The sequence below is a fragment of the Hemicordylus capensis genome, chromosome 3 (genome assembly GCF_027244095.1).
Source record: "Hemicordylus capensis ecotype Gifberg chromosome 3, rHemCap1.1.pri, whole genome shotgun sequence".
Classification (NCBI taxonomy): Eukaryota; Metazoa; Chordata; class Lepidosauria; order Squamata; family Cordylidae; genus Hemicordylus; species Hemicordylus capensis.
Genome location: NC_069659.1, coordinates 301,835,835 through 301,853,941, shown reverse-complemented (window position 1 = coordinate 301,853,941; position 18,107 = coordinate 301,835,835). Strand labels below are relative to the sequence as shown.

General features: G+C 41.4%; 1 protein-coding gene across 3 annotated transcripts in view; it reads left to right on the top strand.

The window, feature by feature from the left end:
• Positions 1-18,107, top strand: part of CAB39 (calcium binding protein 39) — a 68,871-nt gene that overhangs the window by 47,634 nt on the left and 3,130 nt on the right. For all 3 annotated transcript variants that reach the window (XM_053309645.1, XM_053309644.1, XM_053309643.1), the window contains 6 exons: positions 7,437-7,601; positions 10,704-10,822; positions 14,187-14,355; positions 15,655-15,714; positions 16,413-16,478; positions 17,544-17,687. In XM_053309645.1, coding sequence (XP_053165620.1) covers positions 7,437-7,601; positions 10,704-10,822; positions 14,187-14,355; positions 15,655-15,714; positions 16,413-16,478; positions 17,544-17,687 — 723 coding nt within the window. The remainder of the gene's footprint in view (positions 1-7,436; positions 7,602-10,703; positions 10,823-14,186; positions 14,356-15,654; positions 15,715-16,412; positions 16,479-17,543; positions 17,688-18,107) is intronic.

The window sequence follows — 18,107 nt, the reverse complement described above, 5'->3', positions numbered from 1 at the left end:
TGAATTTGCCCTTTCAGTACTCCACATTCTGTCGAAATACTAAAAGTCAACTAAACATGCAGACAGTAGTTAAATAAATGAGATGGAAACATCATTCTTAACCTGCATAGTCTGCAAATGTGTATACTTGGCAACTGAAGAATCTCTCATACTTCTACACCTCTTGCAAAATGTCATAAAATTAGTCCCAACTGGTTTCAGATTTCTAAATGCAAATTCCAAACTAATTTGATTAACTTTAGTCCTGCTGCAGTAATATACCTATTCTGTATCTTTTCTATTTTTTTGTATTAATTCTGTGTCATGGTCATTTCTTTGCTTACAAAAGTTATACATAAAAGGTTTTTTTCCTGTTCAATAAACACAGGGTTGTGTTTTTTTTTAAATGCCCATGCAATTCCTGATGTGATGTGGAGCTGAAATTAGCTTTGGCATAGTGGTAAGATGTAAGATTTTGCTTGATTAGGAAGATAAACTGGAGCTCTGCTCACTCCTCCCTTAACAGTGGCCATTGGTGTCAGGTGGAGGAAATGCCTTGTTGACTTCTTAATTATAACTCCTCTTTCTTCTTCTCTTCCTCCTCCTCTCAGGCTTTTAAATATCAGTTGCCCAGGTAATAAAGAGCAAATTAGGAAAGGTTCTAGAAGAAAAAGAGGCAAGGGGAGTATTTACTCATTTTACTGCCTTTCCTCTCTCTGCTGCTTGCTTTTCCTCTTTTCTGTTAGTGTGCTTCTAAAATATTGTTACCACAGAGAATGGAAGACAGCACTTAAACTGTATTCACTTTAAAAGGAGCTTCTGTTGTTAAGGAAACGAAACACTTGCTTTAAAATAGAAACTAAGATGTTTCTTTTTCCTCTGGAGTCACATATTTCTAGAAAACCCCCAAATTGTCACTTCATTTTAAATTTAGTTGGTGTCTTCTCCTCCTCCACACACCACCACCACCCCTGTGTCATTGTATACCCCCTGGAGATATTATAAATAGTTTTGAAACAAGTGCAGATGCCAGAATGTTCCATATTGGGCGGTTGAATTAGAGGAAATTGTGCTTTGAAGTTAGCTGCATAACCCAAGATACATATCAGTTTCCCCTCAAAATGGGGAAAGGTAGACCACCAGCTGCGGATAGCGGTGAGGTGCAAGCAGTTTTGCAAGTCCTTTTGTGAAGAGGCTTATAAGAATAAAAACTCGAGGTTTTCTAAAACATGGAGTGTCAGCCCCATGGAATTCATGAAAGGAAGGATTTGGGTTGCACGGCTCCTGGACAGCTTTGGACCCAATTAGTGAGAGAGGAGGTGATGTGCATTGGAGCCAGTGAGTAGTATTGGGGCATGTGTGTGCATGCAGAGGAACTGAAAGTTGACGACAGCTTGTGGGGAAAGCAGCACAGGAGATGAAAGAGCCAAGCAGGTGAGGGTGGGTGAGTGGAGACAGCTTGAAAGGGAGCACAGTTTCATAAACCCTAAAAACCAAACTTGGGTGAGTTTGGAAGCACATTTGTAACAGCATAAAGAGAAGAGGACAGTATTTAACCAAAAGAAGAATGCTCCAGTCATACATTTTTTGTTCAGTTGTCCCTAAAAGTATAAACCAGGCTTGCCTTCAGATACATCACTGAGGACTGAAGTCTGTTGCATAATTTGCAGATATTTTTTAGTGATGGTATGTCCCAAACCAAAGTTTGCAATCAAGTTCCACTTATATTCTGAAATTATTACTCGTGGATATGTTGTGGACCAAGAAATCATTTACTGGAACATTAAAAAAAAACTAGGTTCTTTATTTGCCTCTCATTTTTAGCCTTCTGCTGATTTTTGCATCACACTTTCAAAAATATCTCTGCTACCTTGGCATGTACACACTGCATGCTGGAAGTATAAACTCACTGGCTCTTGTCTGTGTTCCTGTAAATCAAAGCAAATTTAAAAGTTTGGTCAAATGTAGGGATGGGCCCGGACCGGTCCGGAGGCCATTAAAAAAGCCTCCAGACCGGTCCGGAGCTGGGTGGTTCGGTCCGGGGGTGGGGGGTACCTTTAAGAGCGGCGGGAGGATTTACTTACCCCTCCTGCCGCTTTCCCGCTTGGCGCCGTAAACCTCTGTAATTGGGGTGGCAGGACACCTCCCTGCCGCCCCTTCCCCAATGTTACTTGCAAAAAAAACCCAGTAGTCCTTTGCGCATGCGCACGTCACAGAGACGTGTGCGTGCTCGTCTCTGTGACATGTGCGCGCGCGCAAAAGACTACTGGGGCTTTTTGCAAGTAATGTCGGGGAAGGGGTGGCAGGGAGGTGTCCTGCCGCCCCAGTTACACAGAGGTTTACGGCGCCAAGCGGGAAAGCGGCAGGAGGGGTAAGTAAATCCTCCCGCCGCTCTTAAAGGTACCCCCCACCCCAGTGCCGTACCGCAGTTGGCGGTTCCGTGCACACCCCTAGTCAAATGCGGAGAATGGGCTGGGGGTGGGGTGGGGTGGCTCTTTTGAAAAAACATTTAAAGGCACATCAGAAGCCAGACTTCCAGCAACACAATCCTATTTGCTGTTAATTATGGGCTCAACTGTCAGCTTTATTTTAATTTGTTTGCTTGAGAAGGATTTTAAATGTGGCCTAACAAGTTAAATAGCTGATTTCTACTATGCTGCAAGAAAATATTTACGTGTGTGTGTGTGTCTATGTTTTCAATCTGCCAACCAGCACAGTTTATAAGAATAAAATCTCATTTTCTTGGCACTTCACTCTGGTCATTTGTATGCATCACCTACAGGGAAATGTGGCTTGAATTTTTAGCAGAGTTTATGGAATTATGTTGCCCACATAATATTATATGCTCCTGATTATGCCTATACAATGTAATTGTGATGGCCTACAAAAAGAACAAATACCATCTGCATCTTAAACTTCCATCAAAAGTTGATTGACAGTAATGAGGGAGTATCTGGGGGGCACACACACTCTTCAAGAAATTATGTATTTATTTATTATTGATTTATTTGTTCAATTTTTAGACTGCCCTTACAAAATAGCTCAGGGCTAGTAGTGTGCATGGTTCGGTTAGGGCACAATTTAAAAGTCCTCCAGACCGGTCCGGAGGTTCGGAAGGGTGGGGGAGTTTCTCTTTAAGGGGGGGTAGTACTTAACCCCCCCCCCCCCGCTCTTCTCCCTCCAGCGCTGGTGCGTTTAAAAATCTTCTTGGGGTGGCAGAGTTCCTCCCTGCCGCCCCTGCCCCTGTTGTTGTCCTTCTAAGCCTTAAATGGAGTACAGCTAGCAGTGCGCATGCACCCTGCGCAGCCCACGTGCTCGTCTCTGCCGCTGGCGCGCGTGCGCACACCACATGACATATGCGGCGCGCGCACGCCAGCAGTGGAAACAAGCGTGCTGCGCAGGGTGCATGCGCACCACTAGCTGTATTCTGTTTAAGGCTTAGGACAGGGGCAGGGGTGGCAGGGAGGAACTCTGCCACCGCAAGAAGATTTTTAAACGCACCAGCGGGGGAAGAGTGGCGGGAGGGTAAGTACTACCCCCCTTAAAGATACACTCCCCCCAGTGCTGGACCACGCTTCTGTGGTTCCTTGCACATCCCTACTCAGGGTAGTTCACAAACTTCAAAGACACTTTAACAATTAAAGAGCACTGGAAGGCCAGGCTGAACAGGTAGGTCTTTAGGGCTCTCCTAAATTCCAATAAAGAATTCAAATTACGGATGTCTGCAGGTAGCGCATTCCATATTCCAGGAGCGGCTACAGAGAAGGCCCGCCTCTGGGTCGCCAGCAGACGAGCTGGTGGCAACTGGAGCCGGACCTCCTCAAATGATCTTAGCCTGCGGTGGGGATCAGACCAAAGAAGAAAAAATTGGCATTCGTATTAATTCGAGACTACATAGAAATGGCTTTTCTCACCTCCAGTGTGGCATGCTATCGGGTGCTTAATTTCTGAAGAGTGCCAGTGCTTTAAACATTTTACTTTCTCCTAAAAAACAACAACAAAGCAACAGGTTCTTGTGAGTGTGCAGATACCCTTTTTGTGAAGCATTTTTATGAGCTACCACTCTAGTGGCTGCTAATAGTTTATCCCTTGTGGAGGACAAATATATTAACTTAAAGCTGAAGTTACCTGCTTCTGTAACCAGACTAAAATCACTGTGAGAATAAGACATTCAAATCCAGGCAATAGTTTAGTGCGTTGTTTATGCCATTTACAAGAGATAACTTTATCATTGCATTTGGACCTTTAACTTTTCATAGTGGCGGGACTGCTTAACTTTTTTTTCTGCTAGTGTTCTACTGAAGAATAAAGCTAAATGCATTTACCACTGTTTATAATTGAGAGTATTTCTATTTTTCAGTACAAATCTTTTCCCTTTTCTCAGTTGCCAATTTCTCTTACTTCCAGTATTTTTTCTAGTTTTTTGTGTGTTTAAAAAATCCTTTGTGATTTGAAATAATGAATACTTACAGATTTGGAAGCAGGGATAAATCAATACATTGTATGAAAGAAATCTACCATGTTAAGAAAACAGCCTAGAAATGAAACAGTTATAAGAAATAATGACGGTGTAGAAAATAAACAATTCTCTTTCATGGCTGTATCATGTTTTAGAAGTAGTGCAGTAGTTCTCTGAAACAATTCCTTCAGGCTTAAGCTTGTTTTCACTCTTTACAAAGGAAATTGTTTCACAATTCATACATGCTCTTGAATGTCTGAAACTTGCCACACATATAAACCTGAATATGTTGTTATAAAATTCATTGGAAATTTTTTTTTAACTATGGGGTCGCAGAATGCAAGGGAAGCCCTAGGAAGTACCATGAGGTAGAAATTGTGACAGGAACAGCATCCATACCTTTCACAGAACTATGTTCCAGCAGTGGAACAGAGCTGCTGTTCATGGAAGAGCTCTGCAAAAGGTCTGGTTATCATCCTTGTTTACAACAGAAGCAGCTTTTTAATATTGTATGAAAAGTTAAATGTCATGTTCACTGGATTGAGATCTCAAATGCACATCTTATCAATGTATTTACTGGTCCCCTACCAACAAATGTTACTATTTCTCATAGTAATGAATGTATATTATCCACAGGTGTTTCTGTTGGATTCTAAATCCAGAATCCTGAGGTTTTTGCACAGCATTGCCTTCACATATACTCACTGCAGGAGCTTGTGTGCCATAGGAGCCCCACATGGGGCTTTGGCTCAGAGTTGGATGATTTGGAGTTGTGTATACTTGTGTATCTTCTGTCAGCAAACTTGCATGTTAATATACAAACTGTGCAATTAAACTACTGCACAAAATTGTTCTGATTCCCAGACAGAAGGCATCTGGTAAGAGCCCAAACAGGCATTTTTCATTGGAGAGAGCAAACAGTCTCCTGCATCCTCACAGTGCTTGCTGCGTTTTGATGTAGAGTCTGAGTACTATGCATCCCTCGCATCTTGAATCCTGCTCAAAAAGCTCAAGCAGTCTTTGTTGGAAGACATTGTACAAATGGTGGAACTCAAGCAAGCATGCTGTAAATTGTGGAAGCTGCAGCTCTTTTTCATTCAGCATAGACATGGAGTTACCGTTTGGCATCATACACAAGGAACAGGAAGGCAGGAATTAGATGGGACACACTGTAGTAGCAGTGAGCAGTATTGTTGCTACAGTTAACAAGGCTGACTCTCTGTCTCTTACACCAAACTAAATGGGGATGGGGCCGATCAGATGGAAAGCTTTATCAGGGCTTATTAAATTATATCAGTGGGCAGAATGAATTGTTAGAATTGTAAATAGAAAATTCAATTAATTTTTTTTTTAAAAAAAAATTCAGTTGAGTCAGTGGACTAAGAATGAAGGTTTATTTCTTCCCCCATAAACTAGCTGCTGTGCAGAGGCAGGGAACCTGCAGCTGAGACAGGTGATAGGATTCCTTAAGGGGAGATGCTCCATCATTACCTGAAAGTGATTGTGATAAAGTGTGGAAGTGGCAGTCTGTTGGATGGAGAATACCATTGCTGTCTCATTATTGGAGTTCAGGGGGGAAACAATCGAACAATTAAGTGCTAGTCTTGCATTTGTGTGTGTGTGTGTCTCCTGCACAGAGCAGCAAAAATTATTTCAAGTTTCTAGGCTCTAGCATTAGTTCAGACAACCAGATGTCAGAGAAATATCCAGTCCTCCTTTTACACTTAGTGTTTGCTACATTTCAACTGATGACCTATAGTTTTACTTCAGATGTTTTGGAACTTAGCAGGAAGTAATTTTTAGGATTCCCACCCACCCACCCTTTTAACATAGCAATTTTGTGTTAGGGTAGCTCTGGCCTTTTTTTTTTTAAAGGTATGTTGATCTATTCCCATCTATTGGTTTACCTCAGCATTTATTTATATTCTGCCAGTGTGTTTGGTTTCGTGGCCTGTGTAATTGCTCCTGGTGCTGTAAATATTTACTTAGTCATAGAAAAGCGTTTGCTAACATTCCCTCCTCTGACCTTGTGTCAACGTGCAATGTCCTCTAACTTTATGGCTAATGTTCTTGGTCCTTCTACTGGAATATACTCAGAAAGCTGGTTTTATTTCTCATCCTCGAATTTTTGGGTTTTTTTTAAATCTATCTTTAGCAAATTACTGAGCATCCTAATTTATTTATTTATTTATTTATTTTGCTCTTCTGTCCCTTAGTCACTTTGCCTGGTTCTGGGAGGATATGGGACTCTTAGAATTGCATCAGGAACCCAGGGTTCTGTGAATTGGCTGGGGTATACCAGTGGAAATGCGTAGTTTTGAAATATTTCATATTCTACTTGTACAGTCCAAAACAACCTATCATGGGTTCAACACATAAAAACTACTTAACACTCTTCTTCCAGCAAGCCACAGTATCACTAGTGCAGTGTGTGGCAGTGCAAGGCACCTTCTGCACCCCTTCCTTCCCACTGGAGCTTCATGAGCCCCCCAAAAGCTGGGATGGAGGGTTGGGGAGCTGCCAGATATGGCATGAAATGTCCTGTGGGAGGGGGAGAGGGCAATACCCAGAAACAAGTGGCTGCCTGTTCTGTTAGTTCCCCTCATGGTTTCAAGGCACTCCCGCTGCATAATATCCCCTGCCATTATTGAAGGTCCTCAACCATTCGTAAGTTTTTGTTGGTTTGTTTTGAGGGACTTATGGAGCTTTAGTAGGGAAGAGAAGCATGGGGAAAGTTGCCTTGCACTGGCACACTTTATGCAAGTTATACTGTGGATGCTGCCCAGTATTGTTAAGTAGGAGTTGATTGTGGATGGATGGGCAGACGCTACATCTTCCTCCTTTACTTAGTTTTATCTGCTAAATCCTACCTATATTGATTTAATATGATTGAATAATAATCTGGGATTTTTTTTCCATGTTGCCATTAGAAATAATGGTAAAGTACATACTGATCAGCTTTGGAAGTAATTGTATCTTTTTGTTCTTCCCCATTCAGGCTACTGAAGAAGTTTCAAAAAACTTAGTTGCCATGAAAGAAATCTTATATGGCACAAATGAAAAGGAGCCCCAGACAGAAGCTGTGGCCCAGCTTGCTCAAGAGCTGTACAACAGTGGTCTTCTTAGCACCCTAGTAGCTGATCTACAACTCATCGATTTTGAGGTAAGAAAATATTACAGTAGACTTTGTACAATTTCAGCAATGTGTGATGAATTCACAAGGCTTTAGAAGCCAATATCTTAAAAAGCCATTTCAAGATTTCCTAACCCATTTGCAGGGTAGGAAGCAAGCTATGGGTCCAGGCATACAATTCTGGTTTTAGCCATCATTCAAAATACTGGCAGAACAGTTGCATTATTTTAGCACACAACGTCTTCCAAAATCTGACTTTGCAGTTTGGCACTTTGCGCTGAGAAGTGAAGCACACAGAATTCCTTAGCAGCCTATAGAAAGCAATCCTTGTCAAGATGTTAGCATACATCAAATGGACAGGTATCCCCATCTCAGTTGTGTCCCTCCCATTATATTGTTTGGTCGAATTTACCAGGTTAATACAGCCCATCTTGTAACCATGCCAGTGGTTGCTGTTGACTTGGATGAGAAAACTCACTATCCTACCTACTAGGGTAGGATTCATGTGGCGAAAACTACTAATGAGGTTCTCCTTTCTGAGTCTGTTTTGGTAGTCAGGCTGTGAGACTTAGAAGGGGGAGATCTTACTTGTACTTTAAAAAACTGGCAATTCTGTCCTTTAAATGGGCCCTGGTATGATGGATATACTTTGGAATGTCAAATCTGCATGATTTGAACTACCTGATGTAGTTCTGAATACTTTTCCCTTTGAGGTGCATTCCTGACTAGATTAAGCAGGAAGTCGACAAAACCACAGCTGTGATGAGTATTCTAGTGTCTTATAAAACTAGGTTATTGCGGTGTGTGAAGTGTTATGCAGAAATTACATTGCATTTTCTAGAATTCGATACAAGCGGCTTGCTCCCCCCCCCCCCAATACTTAAGTGACTCTCCTAAACATGTGCTGTGTTAACCTAGTGGTTATAAGACTTGCTACCTTGAGAGCCTGTGTCATGTATCTGCCGTTGACCCAGTATACCTTGTGAAGAATTCTAGGACACAGTTGACATGGGGCACAGGCCAGGCTTGTTCAGTCTCACTGTTGCCGTATGTGAACTGAGTGTGCACTTTAGAACACACACAGAACAAGCATGTCTCACAGCCAGGCCAAGGATGCTCACCATTGGGAAATGCTTGGGAAATCTCCTATTTTCCATGTGGGGGAGTGCTGGTATCTGGCCTCTTGAGGGAGGGAGGTGGCATTTGCCTGACAGATTCCCAAAGGCGGTTCTTCAGATCAAGGCCTCTGTTTTGCAGAATGTTTTAAACCAAAAGGTTCTCAAGTTTGGGTCCCCCCAGATGATGGACTTCAACTCCCATAAACCCCAGTCACAATGGCCGCATGATTTGAGATTATGGGAGTTGAAGTCCAACAACATCTCGGGGGGGGGGGGGGAAGCTTGAGAACTCCTGTTTTAGACTAACTTGCTGATTTTTTTATTGGAATTGTTTTGAGTTGGTTATTTCTGATTATATATTTCAGGTATGCAGACTAGTGTGAGGCATAACACAATTTATTTCTAGAGGTGTTACTGTTTGTTTATGGGAGGGAGGGATGATGGCTGCTTTAGGTCTGAGGTATGCATTCATTTTTAATGGATTTCTAGTGGCTTGTGGGCAGACACCACTGATTTTCTACGTTTAGTCAATATATTGGCACAATCTTAGGGGTGTCATATATGAAGCGCAATATTTTTCACTTCTCTTGAAAACAAATGTAGTACTTTTAACAACTGGAGTGATCTTATTTGGGGGTTCTGAAAAAAACATTTTCTGCTTTTGCTGCATAGTTCAGTGCTTGTAGATCTTAGCTTTCACCTCTGCCAATCCGATACATGTGTGTGTTTTATCATAGTAACAAAGTTGCATCATTTGGAAGTAGTAAATAGTTCAGACAATGATGCAATTGTGTAATACTGCGTACTATCACCAAGATCATTATGTGAAAAACAAGGAAATGCTGTTGTTAATGGCAAGTCCGGAAAGAATAATGGGACCCTGGGCAAAGTTGGCTGAGCTGGTGAATGACGCTTGCCTACTATGATACGTGGGGTTTGGGTGAGGCAGTTTTCAGAAACACTACCCTACTCATTGCCAGAACAAAGAGCTCTGGTGCTTACAATAGAATTAGAATTTAGAAAACAGTTTGTCTTGTAAATACTTACCATCATTTATATTCTGACTGCAATTCAACATCCAACAGCTCACGCTGGAGCCTTTTAAACACTTTTCTGTGAATGTCTCACATGCAGCTTGGGTAATGTTTAAATGAAGCTTAATTGGGTAGGGGATGACTGGCTTCTAACTTTCCTTGGAATATCCACCCCACCCACCCCCAGGTTCTTGCTGGGGGTGCCAAGACACACAATTGTGGTTAGAGCACTTAGAATATATTGTATGTTTTTAACCCACATTTCCTCCAAGCTAAGCTGTGCTATGCCTATGGTGGGCTGGATCATGTTGGTATAAGAACAAATACAGACCTGCACACACTCAAGTAATTGCTTGATTTGCTCATAGGGAGTGAAAATGTCGATCTACCTAATACCGACTAGGAAGAGTTTACTGCCTGGCAGCCTTGAGCAAGTCAGGTTGCACAAGTGATGGAATTTTCAGTTTTGGTGATCTAACACACTTGAATTGAGGAAGAGGAAATTCCCAGTAGCAACCAGGATCACTTATCTGTAGCTGCAGAATATAAATGGTTACAGAAGACAATTACTTGGAGCAAATAAAATCCTCTAGGCTGAAATCACTTTGTGGTCAAAACTGTCCAGCAAAAAGCTGATTGATTGATTGATTGATTTAATGCATTTTTATACCGTCCTAACCCAAGGACTCAGGGCGGTGTACAACAAATAAAAACAAAACATTAAAATCAATTAAATATTTAAAACAGCTTAAAACAAATTAATAAATAACCCAGAAGTTAAATTACAAAGTTAAAAAGCTAAATTATGTGTTTCTATATGTTAAAACAGCTCTCAGGATAACACATTCTTAGGTAATGATAAATACAAGTTATTCTAATTAGCCAATCGTGTTTGCTGCTTTAAAGGCGAGAAGTGACCTGTTTTTAATATTATCCCTTTTCATATGCACCACTTGTGTTATGGTTTACATTTTTGACAGGGTAAAAAGGACGTGGCTCAGATATTCAACAACATTCTGAGAAGACAAATTGGTACCAGAACCCCCACAGTCGAATATATCTGCACTCAGCAAAATATACTGTTCATGCTGTTAAAAGGGTATGTATATTGTACAAGTAAACTTAAGACTGGTTCACATAGGCAGCATTCAGACATCATAACAAACTAGAACTTGTTATGAGAACCCACTGTGGAAAGCCTCGAGCTTGCATATGCTCTGCATTCCTTGCACATAAGGGGAAAGCTAAAGCTTCTGGCTGTGATCTGTAGTAAGCGGCAATTTTTCATTTTGTCTGAACATATGAAATGGTAGTTAGTTGCAAACTTTGGTTCACACAGTGGAGGTAGAAGAGGATGGCTGAGCATACGTGGGCCAGTCTTGCCACAGCACTTTCTTTCTTTCTCTCTCTCTCTCTCTCTCTCTCTTATTTATTTATATTTATTTATTTATTCATTTATTATATTTCTATACTGCCTGATATGTACATCTCTAGGCGGTGTACAAAATTTTAACAATAAAGCACTGAATGTGGCATGGCCCTTGTCTGTATCTCCTCCTTCTTCTTTATCATGTATGTTGCCTACATTGGGGATGTTAATGTCAGCTAGGCAGAACACAAGCAGCTGTCATATGGGTTGTATGTGGGGGTTGGAGAAAATACAGCCACAGTTATGGAAATGACTGCTGGCTATCTTCTTCTTGTGAAAACCTGGTCATGCTGAAGTTTGTCCATGGGATCTCTGTGCAGTGGTTGCCTGCATCTGTGAGAACCAGTCCTTAATCACAGACCCAACTGCTTTTTGTTTAGTTCACATTCTGTTCTCTAAAGTCCTCCTGCACAATTCACCCCGTGGCATCTGATACATGATTCATATCCTTGTAGCTATGATACACCATTGGCTCAAGCTTGCTGAAACAAAGACTAATTCATTGTGTGCACTTCTTGCCAGATTGCTGTTTCCCAGTGCACAATCTGCATTGTTTTCATTTGAGCATCATACTTGATTTTTTTGGTTGAACTTCAGTGAAACAAAGGCAAAGTTTTACCCAAATTAATGGGTGGTGTTGTGTTGATGCTGTTTGGAACAGCAGGTTATTTGCAATTGTTGTGTTCCATATTTTAAATGACATTCCTTAAGTGATGTGCAAAACAAAGAATTGGTCCACCTAGAAACTCTTCACTCAATGAAAACCAGTTCTTTTCCTTGACTTTTAAAAAACACTTTTATGATTATCTTCTGAGTTGCATTTGGGAAAAGGTTCAGTACAGCTATCATCTTCCCTTTTCTACCTTTGTACCATAGTTTTAGAAAATATAGCACTTTTCAGTTCTTGGGGAAAGCAGAGGAATATAGATTTGTGCTTTCAACTTCTATCAACATTACCTCTCTTGTTCTGAGATTCTCTCCCCTCCTGAAATATTGACAATCTTACAGTATTTGGCCAGTTGATGCCTCATTTCCTGACTAGTCTGCTGACCAGTGTCCCAGAATGCAGCAGCTCCTAGCCACTGCTGCAGTCTGAGTCCATGCCAGTAGATCCATTGCTCAAGATTATGAAAATGACTGGCATGGAGAGGCCGGTTGTCATCTGGCTCTGGGAACAGGGTATCTGAAGGACTGTTTCCTTTCATACCTGCAACCTTGAAGAAGCTGCTGCCAGTCTGTGTAGATAATACTGAGCTAGATGGGCCAATGGTCTTACTCAGTATAAGGCAGCTTCCTACGTTCCTACATTGTGTTCCTTCTGCATCAGAATATTTTATTTATTTATTTATTTAACATATTTCTGTGCTGCCCAAAACTTGCGTCTCTGGGTGGTTTACTGCCCAGAGACGCAGCAGAAACCCTGTACTGGTTGCTCCTGCAGTCAGAAGTTAGGTAAGTGGTGACCATAGGCAGGGCCTTCTCACACAGCGTAGAAGAGGTCATCCGTAACAATGGGTTATCATCCTCTACTTGCTCCTGGTAGACAGTAGGAAGGCCAGACCTCCTGTTAGCTGATCCTTTTACCTGAATCTAGCTTGTCAAGTAGAGGATGATATCCCATTGTTCCTGATGACTTCCATACACTGTGTAGAAAGACTAATTCACAGTAAGTCCAATGTTTCCTTCTCAGTTATGGCATCCAGGCTGTGGAACTCCCTACCCAGGAAAGCTCACCTCTCACCTTTTTGTAATCCAGCTATATCAGTATTTTCTGGCACACATTTTGGGAGAGAGGAGAGTGAAGTTCTTGATCACCATAATACTAAGTTCAGTAAAACTTCATAGGTTTAGTGTTTAAAAGAATAAAAAATATCAATCTCTTGTGAAAGATGCACTAAATATGTAAGTAGAAAACAGGATGGAAGTATTTTAAATGAATCTATAGTGTGTGATTCGGGTTACAGGTCTTGCTGATCATTTCTTAGGTCTGTCCACATTCAATTTATGGGCAGCTCCCAAGCAAGCCTGGGAACAATAAACATGAGGGAGTGCTGTGCATCATCAGCATACTGATGACTGCTAAGAGCTCTTCATAATTTGCAGAGTTGCCTTCATGTATATGCCTACCCTCTGATTCAGCATGGACAAAATGATGTGACACAGATGTCACATCATTTCCCCCCTACACAGATGTCTTGTGTCCTCAAACACCTCCTTTCTAGTGGCAGGCAATACTATTTAACCCACTCTGAAATAGGAAAAACATTCATATTCCTGGAACTTAACGTCTTAGTTTAGTAGCCCCCAAATCAATCTGAATTGATGCAGTGAAGATGAAAATCCTTATTGCTGGGCACAGGGATCCTTCATTCTTTGGACCATTTTGATCTCTAGGATAGCGCTGGTGGGTGACAGTTTGCAGCTACAGTGGGAGTAGAGCAGGAAAACCTGTTGCCACCACTTTAGTGTAACTTTAAAATGTTCACCAATGCAACCTGAAGCTATGCAGCGGGGTGGGTGGGGTGTGGTCAGTGGTCATACAGTGCTGTGAGCCTTGTGTCAAAACTTGTTCCTGCCCCCACCCCCGAAAATGAGTCCAGTTCAAAAGCACAGATGCCATCGTTGCCTCCTAGGTCACTTGTATAGACTGGGAAGCATCCCTGCTTCCCCATATCTATCTAGCACACCTGTATCATAAACCAGTTCAGATATGGGAGTGTTTAATTTGAGCAGTGATTCAGTCAGTCCACAAACCATAAAAGCAATGACAAACGCTTGGTTTGAAAATCAAACCCAACTTTAGAAAACAGAAAAATCATGAATCCAATTTAAAAAACAAAATAACTTTATCATGAATCCAAATGTATTCTGGCAAGCAATTTAAGGATGATAGAGAAATTTCACTGATGTGGAATATTCTGTACTAATACTATCAATTCAAAATGGTTTCTGCTGTGTGTGAGTAGTGATTAATAATTTTGCATGAAGGGTATTTCTACATCGGAGGTATTTATGTTGATTTCTCACTTTGCAGGTATGAATCTCCAGAAATTGCTCTGAATTGTGGAATTATGTTAAGAGAGTGCATCAGACATGAACCACTGGCAAAAATAATTTTGTGGTCAGAGCAGTTCTATGACTTCTTCAGATATGTGGAAATGTCGACATTTGACATAGCTTCAGATGCATTTGCCACTTTCAAGGTAACATTATCTATATTTTGACAACTCTTTATTTAGAATTATATATTATGCTGCCTTCATGAAGTTCATTAAAGTTGCAAGAAAGAATAAAAATATCAAAGCATACAAGAACACTCTTATAACAAAGTAGCAACCATAATCTAGCACCAATAAAATCTCAGCAATCACATCAGCAGAAAAAATACCCTCAAGTCCTTCAGGCCATTCTCACACACAGCCAAGCCCGGGCTTGGGCAGCCAGGATCCACACCAAACCTGGCTCCATAGCCCGGCTGTTAGCCAGAGTTAAGGGTGTGCGCTCTTCACTCCAGTTCTGTGGCTGTGCAGCCCGAGCAGTCTGAGACAGGTGCGTAGAGTGTCCATCTCATGGGGCAATTACCACCCCCCCCCCATTGTGGGATTCCTGGAGGCCAGGGCAATGCTGGAAAGCTGCATGGCTTCTGGGACAGCCGCACATGTGTGCACCCAGTGGGAAAGGCATGGGGATCATCTGTGGGGGAGGTAGGTTTTGTGCAGCCTTTGCCAACCACCTGCCCACCCACCCCTGGTTGTGTGAACTCACGTATTGTCTGCTCCCAACTTTTCAAAAGCCAAGGGAAGGGAGTGGAAGATGAAATGTGAGCCGAGAGCTGGGCTAGAGTGGCACTCTTGTCCTCACTTCCTCTTCTGCTCCCTTCCCTTGGCATTTGAAAGGCCAGAGGTATACAATGGTGAGTTGGGCCAAGAGTCTCTGGCTAACTGAGCAGAGGCACCTTTTTTTAAAAGTGGCGATTCTCTTTATTTGCTAGGGGGAGAGCAACTAGCCCTCTCCATCCCCGGCACAGCATCCCCCCAGTGACTGTTGCTGGTGTCTATCTTATGTTTCTTTTTTTAAGATTGTGACCCCTTTGGGGACAGGCAGCCATTTTTATTTATTTGTAGCTATGTAAACTGCTTTGGGAACTTTTGTTGAAAAGCAGTATATAAATATTTGTCGGGTTTGGAGCAGCTGCACTGTTCCTAGGTGAACTTTGGGGAGGCTGCTAGCTGTCCAGCTGGCAGAGGGGCCTAATAGACAATCCACCGTATGAGGTGGCCTCCTCATGCCGTGTTAACAGCAGCCATGGAAGAAGATTGGTTGGTGAGAGTGGGTAACTTTGTACAGTATATTTTCATTTGTAAAAGTATATCACTAGGAGGACAAAAGGATATGAAAGGGACTAGCTATGGCAATTTGGGTGGTAGCTATATTGTAATCCATCCTGGAACTATGAGGATATGAAGAACACCTTTTAAACAACACATGTAATCTCTTTTCAGGATCTACTTACAAGGCACAAGTTGCTGAGTGCAGAGTTCTTGGAACAGCATTATGATAGGGTATGTAATTTTAGTTCCATCAGATTCTTCTTCTGATAGTTGCTAGGATCTGTCACTTTACAAAACTGTAGCTAAATCTCTCCTTTCCAGCCACCTACTTGCTATAACCCCGTTTTTCAGCTGTGTTGATGCAAGCTCATCCCAGAACTTTATGTTTTTCACCATTTAACAGCAAATGGTTGCTTTTGTACAGTACTAAAAAGCTGAGAACCAAGTCATACATTTCCTTTCCTATATCGGTATGAAGGGACTGGAGTGGATTTATGGAGTGTTGGTGGTGTTTTGATTGTGTAATCTCATGTAAATTTTAATAAAATGTTAATAAGAAAAAGAAAAACCTGTAAGCCTTTCAGCCGTATTTCCTCGTATTTTTTCGTTCTTGATATAGTAGTAATTAATCAGTGGCATGTGTGACAACCTTGCTCCATCTACTGGCCACATCTGGTAATACATGTAAATTGTCTGGCCTTTAATTGCCTAAAGAATTGCCTGAAAATATAATTTGTCGAGTTGTAGAATGCTTTTTAGGACTCTGCATTATAATATGGAAAGCAAAGCACTTGAAATGTTTAAATTCCCGTCTTTCTTGGTTTTCTTACTTTTTAATATTTGAACATTCAGTTCAGTGAAATCATTTGGGGTCAGAGTGTTTGTGATAGCTGGAAAGGTCCTAACTTTCCTTTCCTTTCCCCATTTAGTTCTTCAGTGAATATGAGAAGTTACTCCATTCAGAAAACTACGTGACAAAACGACAGTCACTTAAAGTAAGAAATCCTGCATGCTTCCTTGTTCTAGCCAAACAGTGTAATATCTAATTCCCACCCACCCACCCCCATTACATGGCAAGAGGGATGTGCTAGTTTGACTTCTAACTCAATGACAAAAATGTGAAGGGTAAAGGATTTTTCTGAGAAAATAAACCATTAAGCCTATTTAAATGTTAGTACAAGCTCCAAAAAGCAGTCTTCCCCTGGTTTCTGCCAAGAGTGTATAACCTTGGTGAAAAGTGCCTAAATACCTGAATCCTTCAAATGAGTTTCCTTACAAGTCACCATATTGGCAGAAAACTGAATCCTTGTGACTAGTTAGGTATGAAAAAAGGCATGATCCAACACATTGGACACCCAAAGTTCATGGTATGGAAGCTTCTGTGCACAGAAACCAACCCCAGGGGCATATGCTCCCCCTCGCATGCTGCTAGCCTCCTAGAGCTCATGCTGTCTCATATGGTCCCATGCCAGACTAGAACAGCATGTTGAGGCTCCCTAATTTTGTTTTAAAATAAATACATTATACCCTTTTGAAAGAAAATAGAATGGCTTACAACTCCAAATTAAAATCACAAGTAACAATAAAAAATAGAAATGTAAAGAACACCAAAATACAGCAAAAACAATTGGATCCAAAGTCCTGCAGTGACTGCATTTCTGGCAACCAGGACATGCCAGTTGAGTTGGCTCCTCCCTTCTGCTGCAGTCAGAACAGGAGGTCTTGTAAGGACTTTGGGCACCACCCTGTTGTTGCTGTGCTCCATGTTGTAATCTGGAGGGGGCTGCATGCACGTGATTATCTGGCCATAAAGTTTGGATCATGCACAGATTCTTCCTGAAAATTCTCCAAATCAAATCGGCTGTCTCGGTAATGCTGGTTTAGATAGCACAGGGAGAGCATAAGACCACAATATTAAATAGTATTGGGATTTTTCAAAAGTTAGCATAACTAAAAATGTTATGAATGCAACTCTTGCCTTTATTTGCTTGCTCATTCCTGATTATGTTCATCTTGATTCCCCCCCCCCAAAAGTAATTGTTTTTTTGGTTTTTTTTTAGCTGCTTGGTGAATTGTTATTGGATAGGCACAACTTTACAATTATGACAAAATACATCAGTAAACCTGAAAATCTCAAACTAATGATGAACCTTCTACGAGATAAGAGTCGCAACATTCAGTTTGAGGCCTTTCATGTCTTTAAGGTAAAAGTGACTTTTAAAACGGTATTAAAGCCACCCTTTAAAAAGAAGGCAAGGACATTCTTTATTTAAACACAAAGGGTTACACTGACCTAGTGCTACATTAAGATGGTACAATAAGACTATATTAAAAGTGTAGGTAACGGGGGCGGGCAGGGATGCTGTTATGCAAAGCAGATTCTCTCTTAAATCCAGACATTTGGCATTTCACTTTCCCCAAGACGTCTTAATAAAGAAGACCCTTGGACTTAGCTGTCCTTGAAGTAGCTTGGTCTGCTAAATGTTGCTGAAAAGAGACCAATAGTTCTCGTAGAGTTGTTTTCAACATCCTATGCCAGTCCCAGATTGCTGCTTAACTTTGGGATGCTGGCGGACATCCGGACTAATAAAGAATATGTGCTTCAAGGGACTGCAGGGAAGAGC